General features: G+C 40.1%; 1 protein-coding gene across 3 annotated transcripts in view; it reads right to left on the bottom strand.

Moving 5' to 3' along the window:
* The window catches only part of LOC133458048 (kynurenine--oxoglutarate transaminase 3-like), a 52,902-nt gene extending 37,221 nt beyond the window's left edge, over nucleotides 1-15,681 (bottom strand). The window contains exons 1-3 of one of the 3 annotated variants that reach the window (XM_061737539.1): nucleotides 15,647-15,681; nucleotides 11,555-11,642; nucleotides 6,269-6,330 (exon numbers count right to left, since the gene is read on the bottom strand). In XM_061737539.1, the coding sequence (XP_061593523.1) occupies nucleotides 6,269-6,330; nucleotides 11,555-11,641 (149 nt within the window). In that variant the 5' untranslated portion in view covers nucleotide 11,642; nucleotides 15,647-15,681. The other 2 variants (XM_061737540.1, XM_061737538.1) reach the window with 2 other exon arrangements.
* Between the last annotated feature and the right edge of the window lie 2,848 nt (nucleotides 15,682-18,529).

Below are 18,529 nucleotides of genomic sequence, written 5' to 3'. Positions count from 1 at the left end.
TATTTTATATTTTTGTAAAAATATTTCTGGGCTCATATCGGGACTTCCAGGTCAAGATTTGAGAGGGTATTCCTTTTTTTTTATTTACATCTACACGTTTTAAGGTGCTAATAGGTATACACCCATGATACGGGAGCAAAAGCTATTAGTGTGTAGGATAGGAAGATATGTTATTGCACTATGTTTGTTTTGAAGAGCTTGCTGCTTTTTTTTTATTTTTCTATAGCAGCTGTCTTAGTTGGGGAGGGTGGGTCGGGGGGATATGTCACTGCCAGAAACTTTGCATTAACTCTTTTCAACTCATTACTTAATGTGGGTCACATTCAACCTCCTTTCCGTTCTCTTTTTTTCTGCCTAGGTCATTGTGCACACCTAATTTTTCTTCTTAGATATTATGAGTAGATACTTGAAGGTGGTGAGCTGGAATGTTAAGGGTCTGAATCACCCTGTTAAAAGGAAGAGGATCTTCTCACATCTAAAACACCTTAAAACAGAAATAGCCTTTCTACAAGAAACTCATATTCGCAGTTCTGATAATAGCCGCCTGTTCCCGAGGTGGTCAGGGCAGAGATTTCACTCCTCCTTTCAAGCTAAAGCCCGAGGAGTTTCAGTTCTGATCAGTCAGGATGTTTCATTTGAGCAGCACAATGTGATTTCTGACAAGTTTGGTCGCTACGTGATCGTTTCTGGGAAATTATTCAATACATTGGTCGTACTTGTGAACGTTTATGCCCCTAATTCAGATGATGCAGTCTTTTTTGAACGACTGTTTTCACTGCTCCCTGACCTTAATACATATTCTCTCATACTGGGTGGTGATTTTAATTGCTGGCTCGACCCAGTCCTAGACCGATCCTCTACCAACCCCGGCACAGCAAGTAAGTCAGCCCGTCTTATTCAGGCGTTCCTTTCTGACTACGGTGTTTGTGATGTGTGGCGTTCTTTACATCCATGTGACAGAGAATACTCCTTTTTCTCACAAGTGCACCACACATTCTCGAGGATTGATTATTTTTTTATTGATAATCAACTGATTCCCCTGGTCCATTCCTGTGCTTATCAGAGCATTGTCATTTCCGACCACGCTCCTGTGGTTCTAACCATGTCCCTTCCTGACCTACCTCAGAGAGACAGACAGTGGCGATTCAATTCAACTCTGCTGTCGGACACAAATTTTGTTAAATCAATGGAAACGGAAATAGCCTTTTTCCTATCCACGAATATGACTCCAGGAATGTCTAGTCTAACTGTCTGGGATTCCCTCAAGGCTTATCTCCGGGGACAGATTATATCCTACACTGCTAGGGTGAGGCAAAAATCTTATAGGGAGCGATCAGACCTTGCCCGCCAAATTAAAGAGGTCGATGAAGAATATTCTCGGACTAAATCCCCAGATCTTTACAAAAAGCGGCTAGAACTTAAAACTAAATTTGACCTGCTTACCACTCACCCAATTGAACAGTCACTTCTGAAAAGTAAAACCAGGTTTTATGTTTATGGAGACAAATCTGACAAATTATTAGCCAACCAACTTAAAGGCTCTAAGGCTAAACAAAATATTTCTAAGATTCGATTACCAAATGGCCATGTAACTACAGACCACTTACTCATAAATGAAGCATTCAGGGACTTTTATACCCAGCTATACACCTCGGAATCTCAGACTGATCGAGATGAGATTGCGGACTTTTTAAATAGTCTTAGTATTCCCAGTCTTTCACCAGATCTAAGGAAGACATTAGAAGAACCGATATCCCTGATGGAAATTACTCGAGCCATTTCTTCACTGCAGTCGGGTAAATGTCCTGGCCCTGATGGCTTCCCGGCGGAATTTCTAAAGAAATTTTCTAATTTGCTTTCCCCATTGCTATCTTCAGTTCTTTCAGAATCCTTCAGCCACGGTTCCCTCCCTCCTTCTTTTTCGGAGGCCTGCATCACCCTCATAGCTAAAAAAGGGAAGGATCCTACTGAATGCGCCTCCTACAGGCCCATCTCCCTCTTAAACACAGATGCTAAAATCCTAGCTAAAGTCCTAGCCCATAGGCTGGAGAATGTCCTCCCCACAATTATATCTGAAGACCAAACTGGCTTCATTAAAGGTAGGCAGTCTTACTTCAACACAAGGCGACTGTTCAATATTATCTACTCTGCCTCTGAGGCTATCCCTGAATGCGTTGTCTCTCTGGATGCGGAGAAAGCATTTGATCGCGTCCAATGGGATTATCTCTTTGCTGTGCTGGACAGGTTTGGTTTTGGTCCGAACTTTGCTCTGTGGATTAAACTTCTCTATTTACACCCAACAGCCTCAATTCGTACTAACTCTCAACGGTCAAAACCATTTAATCTGCATCGTGGAACCCGTCAGGGGTGCCCCCTTAGTCCCATGCTTTTTGACATGGCTATCGAACCGCTTGCCACAGCGCTCCGATCTTGTGAGGATGTGTCCGGTATCTGGAGAGGTGGCAGGGAACATAAGGTCTCGCTTTATGCCGATGACCTCTTGCTTTTCATCTCTCACCCTCTGGCCTCATTACCCCCTGCGCTGTCACTTCTCAGTCAGTTTGGGAAACTCTCAGGCTATAAACTGAATCTCAGCAAAAGTGAGCTTTTCCCTACCAATCTCGAATCGCATGCTTTAGACCTTTCCAATTTTCCCTTTAAAATCGCAAATGACAAATTCTCCTATTTAGGCATATCTGTGACAAGGAAACACAAAGACCTGCTCCAAGAGAATCTTATCTCATTGTTAAATGAGACCAAACAAACCCTTACACAATGGTCACCCCTGTCAATGTCTCTTGTGGGTCGCATCAATTCAGTCAAAATGACCATTTTACCTAAATTTTTGTACCTTTTCCAGACCTTACCACTCTTTATTCCTGGTTCTTTTTTTCAGTCCCTTGACTCAGTTTTATCTTCATACCTATGGCGAGGTAAACGGCCACGTTTGAACAAAACTCACCTTCAAAAAATTAAGTCTGCAGGTGGTCTGGCCCTCCCAAACTTTCGTTATTACTATTGGGCTGCTAACCTGCGCTGCCTTGCATTCTGGTCCTTCCACTGCGACGGCGCTGACCGCCCTGACTGGGTGGCGATGGAGTTACATCCAACTGATGACCTGTCAATTCCTGCCCTACTCGGCTCCTCACTTCCACTTCCTTCACTTAAATCAATCAAAAACCCAGTGGTTAAACATTCTCTTAGAATTTGGGCCCAATTTAGGAAGTTTTTTGGTTTTCACAGCTTCTCTCTTCTTAGCCCCATTGCATCAAATCACTCTTTCAAACCATCCCTTGAGGACCCCACCTTCCAGGAATGGCACAGGAGGGGTATGATTCGTTTTAAAGATATGTTCATAGACGGCACCGTGGCATCTTTTGAGCAGTTAAGTAGTAAATTCAGCCTTCCAAAATCACATTTCTTTAGGTATCTTCAGGCTAGACATTTTGTTCTTTCCCAGACACCCAGCCCTGGTGCATCGATAGGCTTGACCACAGTTGACAAAGTTCTTGCCACAGACCCATTCAAAAAGGGGCTCATTTCGTCTTTCTATGGCATGTTGCTGGATCTTAAGAGTGCCCCTACAGATAAACTCAAAGCAGCATGGGAGCAGGACTTAGGGCTTCCCTTATCAGAGGATACCTGGGAGTCCATACTCAAACTGGTTAATACAACCTCCCTGTGCGCACGTCACTGCTTAATTCAGTTTAAAGTGGTACACAGGGCTCATATTTCCAAAGCAAAGCTATCCTCCATGTACCCAGATATTAGTCCATACTGTGTAAGATGTAAAGTAGCCGAAGCCTCTCTCATCCACATGTACTGGTCCTGCCCATGTCTAAATAAGTACTGGATGGAAGTATTTCATACTCTCTCTCTGGTGCTTAAAATCAGATTAGAACCAAACCCACTGACTGCCCTGTTTGGGGTCATGGAGGGAGGAAGGAAGTTAACCACTGCACAGGGGCACACTTTGTCTTTTGCCTCCCTTTTGGCTCGTCGGGCAATTCTGTTCAGGTGGAAGGATCCCTTCCCTCCTACTCGTGCACAATGGCTGGAAGACATCATGTCCTGCTTAAAACTGGAGAAAATTAGATACTCGCTTCAGAAATCAAATAAGTTCCAGAAAGTGTGGGGACCTTTTCTAGAAGCATTCCAGACCCTGTGAACTATACTTCATATTTCTTTTGTATTCCTAGTGCAGGCTTTTGATGATAGAGTGACCTCATATTGTGATTAGTAATCTGGCAGTGACAGGGGAGGGATTAGTTTGGTCTGTAGTTTATTTTTGTTACTATTTTATATTTTTTCATACTGTTTAATAGTTTTTTATATTTTGTACACTGGTGTATGCTATGATTAACATGCCCATGCCTACTCAAAATATTTGTAATCGACATGCAGCATTTCACCTTTTTTTACTCTGTGAAAATTCCAATAAAAAGATCTTGAATTAAAAAAAAAGCGTCTATTCAGGGCTGAGGATCGATTCAAATGTCAAGAATCAATTCGATTCCGATTCCTAAGATTCATAATCGATTGATCCAATTCGATTTGATTCCGATATTGATTTGGGTTAGTGTTATCAAGTTTTTTGAGCTGTTGCATGAATTATATGACTGTAGTTATGCAACATATTTACTAGTATTATATTGAGATTCAACAGCAAGTATTAGCAGCTAATGATGCTGTAAGGACCAATCAGCTCCCAGAATGCTGATAGAACTGCTTGAAGTACTGTACTGAAGACGTACGTAGCACCATTATCATTCTGGATTCAGGAGCGATATAATGGTGATGTAAAATCTTGAGCTGTCTCTTCCAGGCACGCCTCAGTACTACAACACGAGAGGGCTGGCCACACCCTACTCCCATTTGATTTTAACTTTGTCAGACTTGTCTATATTGAAACGAAAGAGCATCTTAAAAACTTTCTTGGCAAAAAATTTGAGTTGACTATTGTTTACCATTACGGATTCTGTAGGGGAGATAGTAAGCCCTGCAGTCGGGGGAAATAAAATTCTGAATGTGTATGAATTTAAGAAAGTCATCACTGCTGACACCATGCTTGCTTTTCCCTTGCGGGAATGTGAAGACTGAGAAGACTGAGCCCTTATGAATCATTTCTCCAATTATTTCGACACCCATGTGGTTCCATTCAGCAGGACCGGCTCGGAGGCCAGGTGGGATTTCAGGATTCTTATGAATAGGTGTTAACAATGAAAGGCAATTACTGTGTCCTTCCAATTTCCTCACTTTATGCCAGATATTCAACATATTTTTCAAAACTATATTGTTTAACGATTGCAACAGCGTTCCCAGCGGAAACAATAGCTGGCTTAAGGGGCATCCCTGCCAATTCCCCCGTCCAATACTGAAACTGCTGGACCAGCACAACACCGACTGCTCTTAAACTGAGATGTGAGCCTTCAACAGGATACGTTAGAGAGAAATTAATTTTAATTAATTTACGTTTCTGGTTATCCCATAATATTCATACAAAGAATGACAAATATGACAAGACTTAATTTGCTTAACTCTGGTGACAGCATATCAAGTATATATCATATTATCACCTTTTTCTAATACTAATAACATGGCTTGTTGTATAATAATAACTAAGATGAAGATAACTAAAATCCTGTACAACATATAGCAACAACAAACTACAACAGCACTACGCCACAAAAACAGAGGGAGAGGTATGTGCACTTTTTTTTACCCCACACTGACACGGTCACTTAAAAAGCATATTTTGAGCTCATTTTCACAACAATCATATAAATTCACAGCTGCATTTTCAATTTAATCTAGAAGCAATGAGGTTTTCTCAAACTCTATATATGAAACTATGTTTACTGCTGATATGACCTCACTGTTTTAATACTAGAACATAAACTTTAAATGCTTAACAAGTGCAAACTAACATTTTCACTTTATTTATGGTTAAAACCAAAATAAAATTATTGTTTTGGAGCGAATATTCTTCTAATGTGGGGAATGTTTTCTAATGTACACTGGATTGAAATATAGAGGAAAATGTAAAACAATTAACTTCACAATACATTAATAATACATGAATAATTTAAAATACATCAACAAATGAAGCATTGCAGATACAGGTCTGGGCTTATGAAAATGATCATATTAGTGATACGTTGCCGAACCCGTGCTGCTCTTTATCGACAGTGTGACTTTGACATATAATGACCGCGTTTTTGAAAGACATTAAAGAAAGGAGTTCTGTCAACAAGCACCATTCACTTACCAGACATTTTTATCCAGTCCCTCAATTCTTTTGGCAGGTGTGTGTCGTGACATCTTCTTATGCTGCAACAACAAAACCAGTCAATCAGTGGTAACCAAATTCAAAAACCTGTTTGACAGTTTTTGAGTACACCTGACTAACAACTGCACACGGTGCGCTTCTACGTGGTAGCACTAGGATCACACTAGCAGATGATATGCCAGTCTTTACGTGCTTTAGATGGCTGATCCTACATGCAGCTACAGGAAGACTGCATGCCACTGCCTTTGTTTGCTATGCCATATGTATTTCTGAAACATATACCACTTTCCAATAAATTGAATCCATCTAGCTAAAGAAAAACTAAAGAAGGGGTATAAAAACATATGCATTTAAATGCTCCTTTGTGTGCTGTCAAAATGTCTTAGACACGCCTCATCTGGGACTGTGTCCCACAAGGGATCCTGTTGAGAGTACACCCGCAGGCTGTGTAGACACTGTTTTTACACGTACAGTGTGCAAATAAGTGCAGTCCCAAAGTAATGGCTCTTTTCCACTAGTACCTACTCAGCCCGACTCGACATGCCTCGCCTTGGCTCTTTCCCACTAGGGGTCTAACGTGCGAGTAGATACTTTTCTGTAACTCCTCTGCCGAGGTTCTAAGCTGCTGAGTCGGCTGTATCTGACATCATCACACTACAGGCCACCGATTGGTCGGGGGGTTGGAGTCAGACGTCTGAGTCAGGATGTGACATCATTTCAAGAGCGACTCGCGGCTTCTTGTTCATTTTATTCAAAAGGCAATGGCAGCACAAAAGTCTGTTTCATGATCCAACTCTGAGGTGCAGATGTTCATAAACCTGGTGCTGAGGAGAGAATTAAAAAGGGATCTAGACGGGCGATAAGGAACGACCATATCTACCAGCTTTAATTAGGGCCCGAGCACTTGCAGTGCGAAGGCCCTATTGTATCTGTAGGAATTATTCTTCTTCTTCTTATTGTTCTGACAAAAGGAAAGCCTTTTTGCCCCCCTAAACGTGCCCAAAAAGTCACCAAATTTTGCATGCAAGTCAGGCCTGGCGAAAAATTTGATATTTAATGGGTTGCATTAATGGGCGTGGCAAAATGGCTCAACAGCGCCCCCTTGAAAACTTTGTGCCTCAAGCCCCACAATGCGGTTTGTCGTACATGCACGAAAATCGGTACACACCTGTATCATGGCGCAACTTAAAGAAAAGTCTCTGGGCGTCATGTCGAGAAACCGAACAGGAAGTCGGCCATTTTGAATTAATCGTGTCATTTTGGCGAAATTTATGCCTTCCTTCAGCAGTTAATACGGCCCGAACCGTAACGTTCCCCCAAGTGTGTTATACATCAAAATGTGCGTCTCCATCCTCCGACACCACGCATTACTTTTCTCTTTCAAAAGCATTACCGTGGCGACGCTAGACGCCAAAAAGCGCGCCCACCCTTCATCTGATTGGTTCAAACAGAAAAATCTTTGAGCCTCAAGCCCCATAATACGGTTTGATGTACATGAACGAAAATCGGTACACACCTGTATCATGTCGCAACTTAAAGAAAAGTCTCTTGGCGCCATGGCCGAATCCGAACAGCAAGTCGGCCATTTTGAACATACTGAATTAATCGCGTAATTTTGGAGCAATATATGCCATTCCTTCGAGAATTAATACGGCCCGAACCGTATCGTGCACCCAGATGTGTTATACATCAAAATGTGCGTCTCCATCCTGCGACTACGCGCATTACTTTTCTCTTTCAAAAGTGTTACCGTGGCGACGCTAGACGCCAACAAGCGCACCCCCCCTTCATCTGATTGGTCCATATTTGATAGTTCCCCAAAAGGCACCAAATTTGGCACGCAAGCCAGGCCTGGCGATAAATGTGATATTTCATGGTTTGCATTAATGGGCGTGGCAAAATGGCTCAACAGCGCCCCCCGGAAAACTTTGTGCCTCAAGCCCCACAATACGGTTTGACGTACATGCACGAAAATCGCTACACACCTCTATCATGGCACAACTTAAAGAAAAGTCTCTTGGAGCCATGGCCGAAACCGGACAGGAAGTCGGCCATTTTGAATTAATTGTGTAATTTTGGCGCAATTTATGCCATTCCTTCGGCAATTAATACGGACCGAACCGCACCCAGGTGTGTTATACATCAATATGTGCGTCTCCATCCTGCGACTACGCGCATTACTTTTCTCTTTCAAAAGTGTTACCGTGGCGACGCTAGACGCCAAAAGGCGCGCCCCCCCTTCATGTGATTGGTCCATATTTGATAGTCACCAAATTTTGCTCGCAAGCCAGGCTTGGCGATACATTTGATATTTCATGGTTTGCATTAATGAGCGTGGCCTAACGGCTCAACAGCGCCCCCTAGAATACTTTTCTCTGCCATAACTTTTGAATGGTTTGACATAGAGAGTTGTGAGTGGTGTCATGGGACTCGATATTGAGCCTTTGACCATAATTGGTGAAAATTAGCTCCGCCCCTTCTTTTGATTGGTTGTCCATATTTCCTGCTATAAATTTTGAATGTTTTGACATAGAGAGTCGTGGGTGATGTCATCTGAATCAGTATTGAGTCCTTGAGCTTCATTGCCCTGAATTAGCCCCGCCTCTTCTTCTGATTGGTTGTCCCGATTTTCTACTATAACTTTTGAATGGTTTGACATAAAGAGTCGTGGGTGGTGTCATCAGATTCTGTATGGAGTCCTTGACCTTCATTGGCCTGAATTAGCCCCGCCCCTTCTTCTGATTGGTTGTCCCTTTTTTCTGCTATAACTTTTGAATGGTTTGACATAGGAAGTCGTTGGTGTTGTCATTTCTGATATGCTTATGGTGGGCGGTGGCCGTGAGTGCGAGGGCCCGTTCATCGCTGCTTGCAGCTTTAATTTTGTTTTGTTGTTGAACATTGGTTTAATTTTGTGTACGTATCATCTCAAGCTTGTTATTACTGCAGGAGGAAAATTGATGAAGAATTTAAGAGAAAGAAAAATACAAAAGTTACTGAACATCCCATAATGGCACCAAAAGAGATTTCAAATGAACATACCACATTTTTGATAAAAACACATGTCACATGGCAAGTCAGGCATCATTTTAACGGGCATTAATGTGCATCAATGGTCACTACATCAAGAGCAGCCAACCATCAGCCACATTGCTATGCTGATGATACAGCTGTATTTATTTATGGAGACAGGTGTAACATAACCGTTAGCTTAACTTCAGGCATGTCTTAAGGACATTTAGGCTGATGTCCTCAAAAACTTTTTTTTTATGTTATTCTAATAAAACAGAGGTTATTGTTTTGGTCCCAATCACCTTAGCAACAGAATAGCTGATTTTGCGATGGCCTCCTTCCAGTACAACTCTGACAAACATTGGAGTTCTTTTCAATCAGGATTTGTCATTTAATCAGCATATTCATTAGATTTGTGAGACAGCTTTTTTCCATCTCCGTAATATCACAAAGATTAGTAAAATCCTTTCCCAGAGCGATGCTGATGAACTAATCTACTTTTGTATCTTCTAGACTAGATTACTGTAATGTGTTATTAGCAGGATGTCCAAGTAATTCTCTGAATATCCTCCAGCTGATCCAAAATGCAGCAGCATGAACACTTACAGAAATCAACAAGAGAGACCACGTCTCTCCTGTGTTAGCTTCACTCCATTGGCTCCCTGGAAAATGTACAATCCAATTCAAAATATTATTACTTCCGTATAAAACACAAAATGGCCCAACTCTGCGATACTTGCAAGACCTGATATACCTTATGTTCCTAGCAGAGCTCTCCGTTCTCAGAGTGCAGGTTTACTCATAGTTCCTAGAGTATCCAAATGTAGATCTGGAGGACGGTCTTCTGCTATCAGGAACCGTTACTATGGAACCAACTTGCAACTTGCTGCAAGAAGGAACGCTACCGCAGGTCCTTCATCCCCACAGCCACCAGACTTTATAATAACCAACTGTAGCCACCCGAGTGCAATGACCTGTCTCTTTGAAAGTGCAATAACCTTTGCCCGCTAAATACCTCAAGTATTTTTGCACATGTAAATATTATCAGTTTTTTTGTGTTTACTATTTTTTCTCTTGTACATTGCTCATTTTTCTACATTTTATATTGCTCTTTTTTTAAATTATTTAGCTATTTATTGGTTATTTCTATTTTATTTTTTTTCTATAAACTGTTGAGCGTGTGTGTGTTTGGCTGCTGCACGATTGAATTTCTCCTCTGGGAGATCAATAAAGTCTTCTATTCTATTCTATTCTATTCTATTCTATTTCAATCTGGGTTAAGGAGGCTGGCACCACCTCCACCTTAAAACCAAACTTAAAACCTTTCTGTTCAGTAAAGCCTATAGTTAGTGTTTAGTAAACCTCTAGTTAGTGTAACTCTAGTGTGTTAGAGTCAGTAGTCAGAGCTGCAGCTATAGAACAAGACTATAATAGTCTCAAACATAGCTTTGTGGTAGATATGCTGCTATAGAGCTACGCTGCAGGCGGACACCCACATGATCCACTCACCCCTTCTTTTAACCCTTCCTTCTCTCCTCTTCTTTTCTTTCTTAAGTAGTTCCTAAGTAAGTATCTCATAAGCATCATTGTTGTCCATTGTTCTTGTAGTTTGTTGTGCTGGTCTGCCCCCCCTTTTCTCCTCCGTACATGTTTGCAGGCCAGAGCTTCAGGAGCTGCATGCTGCCATGCAGTCCCCCCTCTGATCACCTCAGTGTCTGCTGTCTACATCTGTTTATATCGTCGTCTCTGTACCAACTAACCAGGTATCAGTCATAATATAACTACACAGAACTCTTAGCTCTACAGCTAACTAACAATTACTACTAATGTATTTTGTCGTATTTAATATTGACTATACATTTGTGCTTCTTCTCTCTATGTTCTTCATCCCCTCTCCCTCCTCTTTTCCTGCTCTAGCCGGCTGGCCTTCGGCCGGATGGTCCCCCCTTATGACACAGGTCCTTGATACAGTTTTTTCTTGCCACTGTTTGGCTTTAAGATTGTTTCCCCCCAGGAGAGTTTTGTACTTCCCTTTGTTTATTTAATAACTGGTCAGGGTCATGCTCTGGGACTCTGAAAAGCACATTGAGACAATTCATATCAAAACAGACGGTATATAAATAAATTGTAAGGAAACCTGAATTGAAATAGTTGATTGTTTAAATCCCATGCATTTCACTTAAAGAACATTTATCAGTGAACAATCTTTGTTAAATACTGTGCAAGAGCAACCACACAAGTTTGAGGTGCACGTACCTGTGACGTACAGAACCTTCTGCAGGCTACGTGTGCTGACAGACCAGTAAACCTTCTGCAGTTCAGGGAATGCCAAAAAAAGTTCATGCTGAACAAAGAGAGAGTGAGAGAGAGGTTAAAAAGAAATACTATGAACTCGCCGCCCGTCTTTTTAAGAATTAAGTGGTAAGTCTTTCACATGCACATCCGTCCCATTAACGGTTAGCTTAATTTTATGCTGCTGACTCCACATCCGTTTACAGTTGTGTGATTCCATGAATTCAATTACCTGCTGAAATTAAACCTGTTTGGGCTTCATGAAATGGAAGAGGCAGAGAGGATCTCTCATTGTATGCCTTTTTGCAGGGCTTGATTTACAGCGAAGATAACTATTATCTCTGTTATGTTGATACATTATGTTGGTTATAATCGGAAAAATTAAGCATTACAAAAGCCCATTAAGGAAGTAGTACGTTAAACCTAAAATGATGGTTTCAGATAGTGAGGTTCAGCCCAAACCCATTCCAGAAACTGAGGTAATTTATACTCTGATTGAGTTGCCTCACTCAGAGTTGACAAATCACGTGTTCCCCTCTGTTTCCTCCCCCTCTATGAAGCTAAAATGGACATTTCAGCAGGTAAATTACTTTATAATACCTACTTTGGAGACATCTGGACACTTATTGGTGAAGGAGGTTTCATGTGTTAGAATGGAGTTGCAGAAAAGTGTGTTTAGCTCTCAGGCAGCGTTAGATTTTGTATTTTTGTTTAACGTGGTCAAAAGACTGTAACAGACATCAAAGGTGAATTTCACAGAAGTTTGGGTACACGAGTTAGAAAAATATATCATTTACAATAATGTTTTTACTAGCATTCATTCATGTGAAATTTCAAGGAAGTAAATAAAAAAGTATGTTAAGGATTTGCACTGCTTTTCTTCCAAATTTCAAGGTCCAGACAGAGTCAGCTATGAATAAAGTGAGTACAATAGTTATAAGAAAAGGTTACTGTAGAGTTTCACCTTGCTAAATGACAAATGAACAATACCAATAATATCCAACAAAGTGTAGCATCGTTAAGTATATATATATATATATATATATATATATATATATATATATATATATATATATATATATATATATATATATATGATTTAAATCATAAGATATTTAAAATACTCTTTTTATAGTTATGAATAGCTAAAATGGTTGAATTTCATAAAAATGTGTAAACTGATGTGCTTTACATAGATGCTCAGTGAAATGTGACGTACTGAGGTCTCTGCAAGTCATTATTGTACCAATATACAACAGTAGGTGGCGCCTGTATCCCTCAGACCAGACCAGTGGAGATGTAAATAACCAATAAATCAGTTAGGCTACAATGTCATGTGCTTGTCCTTGCAGTAACTTGAGCGGACTGCTCAGGTAGAAAGGTGCAGAGCCAGATAGGTGTTCTGACCCAGCTACAGCTGAGTAGTACTGGGATGACGCCATTAATCTCCACTGTGTGAAATGTATTTATTGATTTTAACTATATCACCTATTGGGTCGCCCTCAACAGGTCTTTGCTGCATCGATAGGTCACGGGCAATGTGTTGTTGGTAAACCTTGTGTTGTTAGTAAACCATGTGTTAGTAAATCATGTGTTGTTAGTAAACTGTGTTGTTAGTAAACCTTGTGTTGTTAGTAAACCTTGTGTTGTTAGTAAACCATGTGTTGTTAGTAAACCATGTGTTGTTAGTAAACCTTGTGTTGTTAGTAAACCATGTGTTGTTAGTAAACCATGTGTTGTTAGTAAACTGTGTTGTTAGTAAACCATGTGTTGTTAGTAAACTGTGTTGTTAGTAAACCATGTGTTGTTAGTAAACCATGTGTTGTTAGTAAACCATGTGTTGTTAGTAAACCATGTGTTGTTAGTAAACCTTGTGTTGTTAGTAAACTGTGTTGTTAGTAAACCATGTGTTGTTAGTAAACCATGTGTTGTTAGTAAACCTTGTGTTGTTAGTAAACCTTGTGTTGTTAGTAAACCATGTGTTGTTAGTAAACCATGTGTTGTTAGTAAACCATGTGTTGTTAGTAAACCTTGTGTTGTTAGTAAACCTTGTGTTGTTAGTAAACCACGTGTTGTTAGTAAACCTTGTGTTGTTAGTAAACCACGTGTTGTTAGTAAACCATGTGTTAGTAAACCACGTGTTGTTAGTAAACCATGTGTTGTTGTTAGTAAATCATGTGTTAGTAAACCATGTGTTGTTAGTAAACCATGTGTTGTTAGTAAACCTTGTGTTGTTAGTAAACCTTGTGTTGTTAGTAAACCACGTGTTGTTAGTAAACCATGTGTTAGTAAACCACGTGTTGTTAGTAAACCATGTGTTGTTGTTAGTAAATCATGTGTTAGTAAACCATGTGTTGTTAGTAAACCATGTGTTGTTAGTAAACCATGTGTTGTTGTTAGTAAATCATGTGTTGTTAGTAAATCATGTGTTGTTAGTAAACCATGTGTTAGTAAACCACGTGTTGTTAGTAAACCATGTGTTGTTGTTAGTAAATCATGTGTTGTTAGTAAATCATGTGTTGTTAGTAAACCATGTGTTAGTAAACCATGTGTTGTTAGTAAACTTTGTGTTGTTAGTAAGTGTTGTTAGTAAACTTTGTGTTGTTAGTAAACTTTGTGTTATTAGTAAACCTTGTGTTGTTCGTAAACCATGCAAAAAAAACATTTATGTTTTTTGGGAATCAAAATGAAAGTGTTGACATTGAAAGGGTTTTTGAGACTAAATTCCTTGGGGTTTTCATTGACCAAAAGTTAACATGGAAACAACACATTGAATACATTAAAGCAGCACTATGTAACTTTTCTACCTTAATATCATATTTCCAGAGTCATTGTGATGGTACATCAACTTCCAACAGGTTTAATGAACCTCTGTCATGGTCTGAGGGGTCTGTATCGCCTTCACTGGCAGTAACTTTGAGGTGCATGGTAGGAACCCTGCCACACTACTGGTAAAGCACTACCGCTTTTGTCCAAAGGAGCCGCAAAACTCAACAAAAGCTGAAAGTTACATTGTGCTGCTTTAAAGGGAAAATTTAAAAATCACTCGCAATCCTGTATAAATCCAGAAATGTATTGAATTCCAAGGGCTTGCATTTGATCTACCACTCATTGATTGTTCCCTATTTATCTTACTGTGTGGAATTGTGTGGATCCACCTTTAAAACCACCTTAAATTCAATAATAAAACTGCAAAAACAAGCCATACGTATCATCAATAAGGCTGATTACTACGATCATACAGAGCCACTTTTTCTAAATTCTCATGTTATGAAATGTTATGATTTGTTTTATTATAAAATCAGGGAGCAAAATGCTCCCTGATCAGCAAAATGCTCCCTGACTCAATACAGAGGTTCTTTTCAATTCAGGGGACTCCGTATAATCTTAGAGGTGTCTGCAATTTTACTGTAAAAAAGCTAAAAAAGGTATGAAAAGGAGATGTGTCTCCATTACTGGAGTGATTCTGGAATGATGCCAACTAAATTTAAAAACATGTCATTCTCTTTTAGTTGCAATAGACTATCTGTTAATGTTTCTTTGCTTTTCTTTTGTTTCTTTGCCGTTTGTTATTTCTTTGCTTTTCTGGAGGTTGGAAGCCAAAAAAAGAAAGTTGGTAATATGATAGGCTTTTATAAGCAGTCTGCTTCTGCCTATGTCTATTTCATTGTTCAACACATGATTATTGGTTTTGTGTGAAATATTAATGCTGTGCACAATGTTTTTTGGTGTTGTGTTGTTTTTGTGTTGTCATGATTGAATAAACTTCATTCATTCATTCATGTGTTGTTAGTAAACCATGTGTTGTTAGTAAACCTTGTGTTGTTAGTAAACCATGTGTTGTTAGAATCTACAGCTGTACAAACCAGATCACGCTAGCTAGCCACCTAGCTTTGGCTAACTGCAGCAAATGTCATTATTGCAACTTTATGGACAAACCCCGTCGTGACCTTTTCGTGTAACATTGAGGAGCCCATCATTGCTGCCTGTTAGCCGTCTTAAAGACACACGTACCGTGCAGTGGTAGTAGTAGATAAGCCGGCCAGCAGCACTTACTTGCTGTCACCGGTGCAGACAACGCTCCTGTTTGGGAAGGAGACGCGATGCTGCGTTCAAGGCAGTCAGATTTTATCACTCCGCATACAAAAATGAAAAAACAAGCAAATACTATTGAGTACTGCACTGCCGTTAAACAATGTTTATACTGTATTACTACTACTATTACTGATACTACTCGTTTCCCATATTACGTATAACTAATTCAGCCATGTTGTTTGTATTCTGGATAGCGTTAAGAGATTTTGATGGTCCTTCTGGTGATTTATTTATTTATTCATTTTTTAGCAGGTCTAGCCCACATATGTGTATCTCATCTTGTTTTGTCATTCTAAAGTTACAACAAGTGTACTGTGAGATCCCTGAAAATGTTAAATTCTGTAGAGGAATAGGGCGTCCATCCCCATCGATATCCCAATTACATACCAACCGTGAAGGCAGCACTGATTGTTAGGAATAAGCCATCAAACTCGTTAGGAATACCTTACTATATGGGGGGCATCTTAATAGTTCTTTTTTGATTAAATAATATATTTTCTTGTGATATTCTGACAATAATTACAGGCTCATTGGTTCATTTCGAATCTAAGAGTATAAAATTCTGCAAAATATAACCGAATGAACGGTCAAAATAGCTGCTTTCCATTTCAAGCCATCATGTCGAGAAAAAGCTCAACAGTCCTGGATGTCTGGGGTAGTTAACTTTGCACAAACATTTATTTATCTATACAATAAATGTGAAAATGAAGTATGCCAAATCTAACATTTTGCAGCTATAGTTATACAGTTATGTCCAAAAGGAAGCTCACCCAACCATTTAGCCATTTTCTACACCTGCTTAAACCTTGGGTTGTGCATCTTTTTCTTTTAATTCTGTCTTTCTTTTCCTTTTCCTGTATTTGTTTGTTTTGGGGGGTTTTGGGGGCGGGGAGAATAAAGACTTCATAAAAATCATCTGGTCATAGTGAGACAACCTTGGGCAAATAACATCAGAACCTTTTTAGAAACCTTCTCCCACTGTATCAATATTTATTTAACAAAAATGAATCCAAAAAGAAAAGATAACTGGGTAATACTGAGTACCCCCTTTATTACTTCTATAGGATTTAAGAAGGTAACTTGCATGTGTGACGACCACAAAAGTGTCACATTTTGTGTTTATGAAAAAGAGAAATTGTCTTTTATTTTGAATACAAATTTATTGTAATTCATTTTAAAAAAAGGTACCCCAAAGAGTTTGCATTTCTTTATGCAGTGGTTTATTTCCATATTGAAATGTGTATCTTGTAATGTTGCTCCAAGCCAGCAGGGGGCGAGGGCGGTTTTCGTTTTTAGTGACTTGCGTTGCGTTTTCCCTTCATTGCTGCAAGTGCCTGAAACTGAACAGCCGTGTCCTCATCTCTCTCCTGTCTCTCAGGTTCGTAAATGTGCAAATATGCTTTGAAAGTTGGGATTAGCCCTGCTGAAATGTAGTTGGGATGGTTGTGAACTGTTTTTGTGAAGTAATTTTCGAAAGAGACTTCTTGTGATTTTGTTTTAAGTAAGTTTGCAACGAAGGCAAAGTCTAGCCGTTTGACAGTGCAGTGATCACGCACGACATGCATGGTAGTGGAAACCAATTCAGTTTAATGCACGCGCCTTCCCCACGTGAACGTACGCCTCAGTAATGTTTTAGAAACTTACAATCTCGATGTGTATCGTTTATTTTGCCGCCTGTAAGGTCCCAACCATTGTGTTTTTGCTATGAATGTTCATGAAGGAAAAAAGGTGACTGTTTAAAACGAGTTTTGTTTACATTAAGCCCTTAAGGTTTATGAGGGTAAAATGCAGTACTGTTGTGATGTGAAACGAAGTAAAATACTTTCATGAGAAGTTTAAAAGTAACTTTAACATTAAGCTGGTGAATATACCATTGTCTATGTAATTCATTTTTGATAAATAGGTTAAAACACTATGCTGAAGAGTAAGTGAACATGTACTTTGGAGAAGAGATGTTATTTTGCTATGGACTTTGTACTGAAGAATATTATGATTTTGTGATGACATGGACACTGAAATTCATTGAGAATGCTCAAAGGACATTGAATACTGAATATGTTGAACATAAAAAAAAGAACTTAATACAAGAGTGTGTTTAAAAGTGAAACTTTAATAAAATTACTGCAAGTGCCTGAAACTGAACAGCCGTGTCCTCATCTCTCTCCTGTCTCTCAGGAACGTATCTGTCAACCAAGGTGCCGTTACTACGGTACCCGTTACAGATTTTTGGTGGCCCGTACGGGGATCGGCGTCAGATGCGCAGGCGACAAGTACAACCAGAACCAGCCGTGTGAAGCGTTTCGGCAGCTGATGACGCTTCAGCCCATGCACCTGGAGGAAGATTGGGCCCTACACCTGAGATGTCAGCGCCTCGTCTACCCTTCAGCGTGTGACGACACAACCTACCTCAACAATCCATCATCCCAGATGCACAGGCTGTGCATCCACCACAACGAGTGCCTGTGAAGCAGTGGCGGTGCAACGCAGCTGTAACCAGACCTGGAGCCACGGGTGAAAGAGCTGCCTGGAGGAGCAACCAACAGTGAGGAAGACGGAAAAGCAGTCATGGCGGACGGTGTGAGAAAAGGCTTGGTGTGGGACATCAAGAAGAGTCTGCTCACTCTGACGGCCGATGAACTTTTCCAACTGGCTCAGAGTGTTGGTCCTGTGACGGGGCACGATGCATCTACGCTTCAGGTTGGCGAAGAAGAAAGCTGCTTTGAGTACGTTCTCGCTTTCATGAACAGTGACACTCTCATTCAATCTGAGGATTCAGGTATGGCTGTGTTGTTGGAGTTGAATGATACTGTGAATAATGTAATTCAGGTACGTAATGTTGAGTCT

The sequence above is a fragment of the Cololabis saira genome, chromosome 13 (assembly GCF_033807715.1).
Source record: "Cololabis saira isolate AMF1-May2022 chromosome 13, fColSai1.1, whole genome shotgun sequence".
Classification (NCBI taxonomy): Eukaryota; Metazoa; Chordata; class Actinopteri; order Beloniformes; family Belonidae; genus Cololabis; species Cololabis saira.
This window is presented reverse-complemented; position numbering and strand designations above follow the sequence as displayed.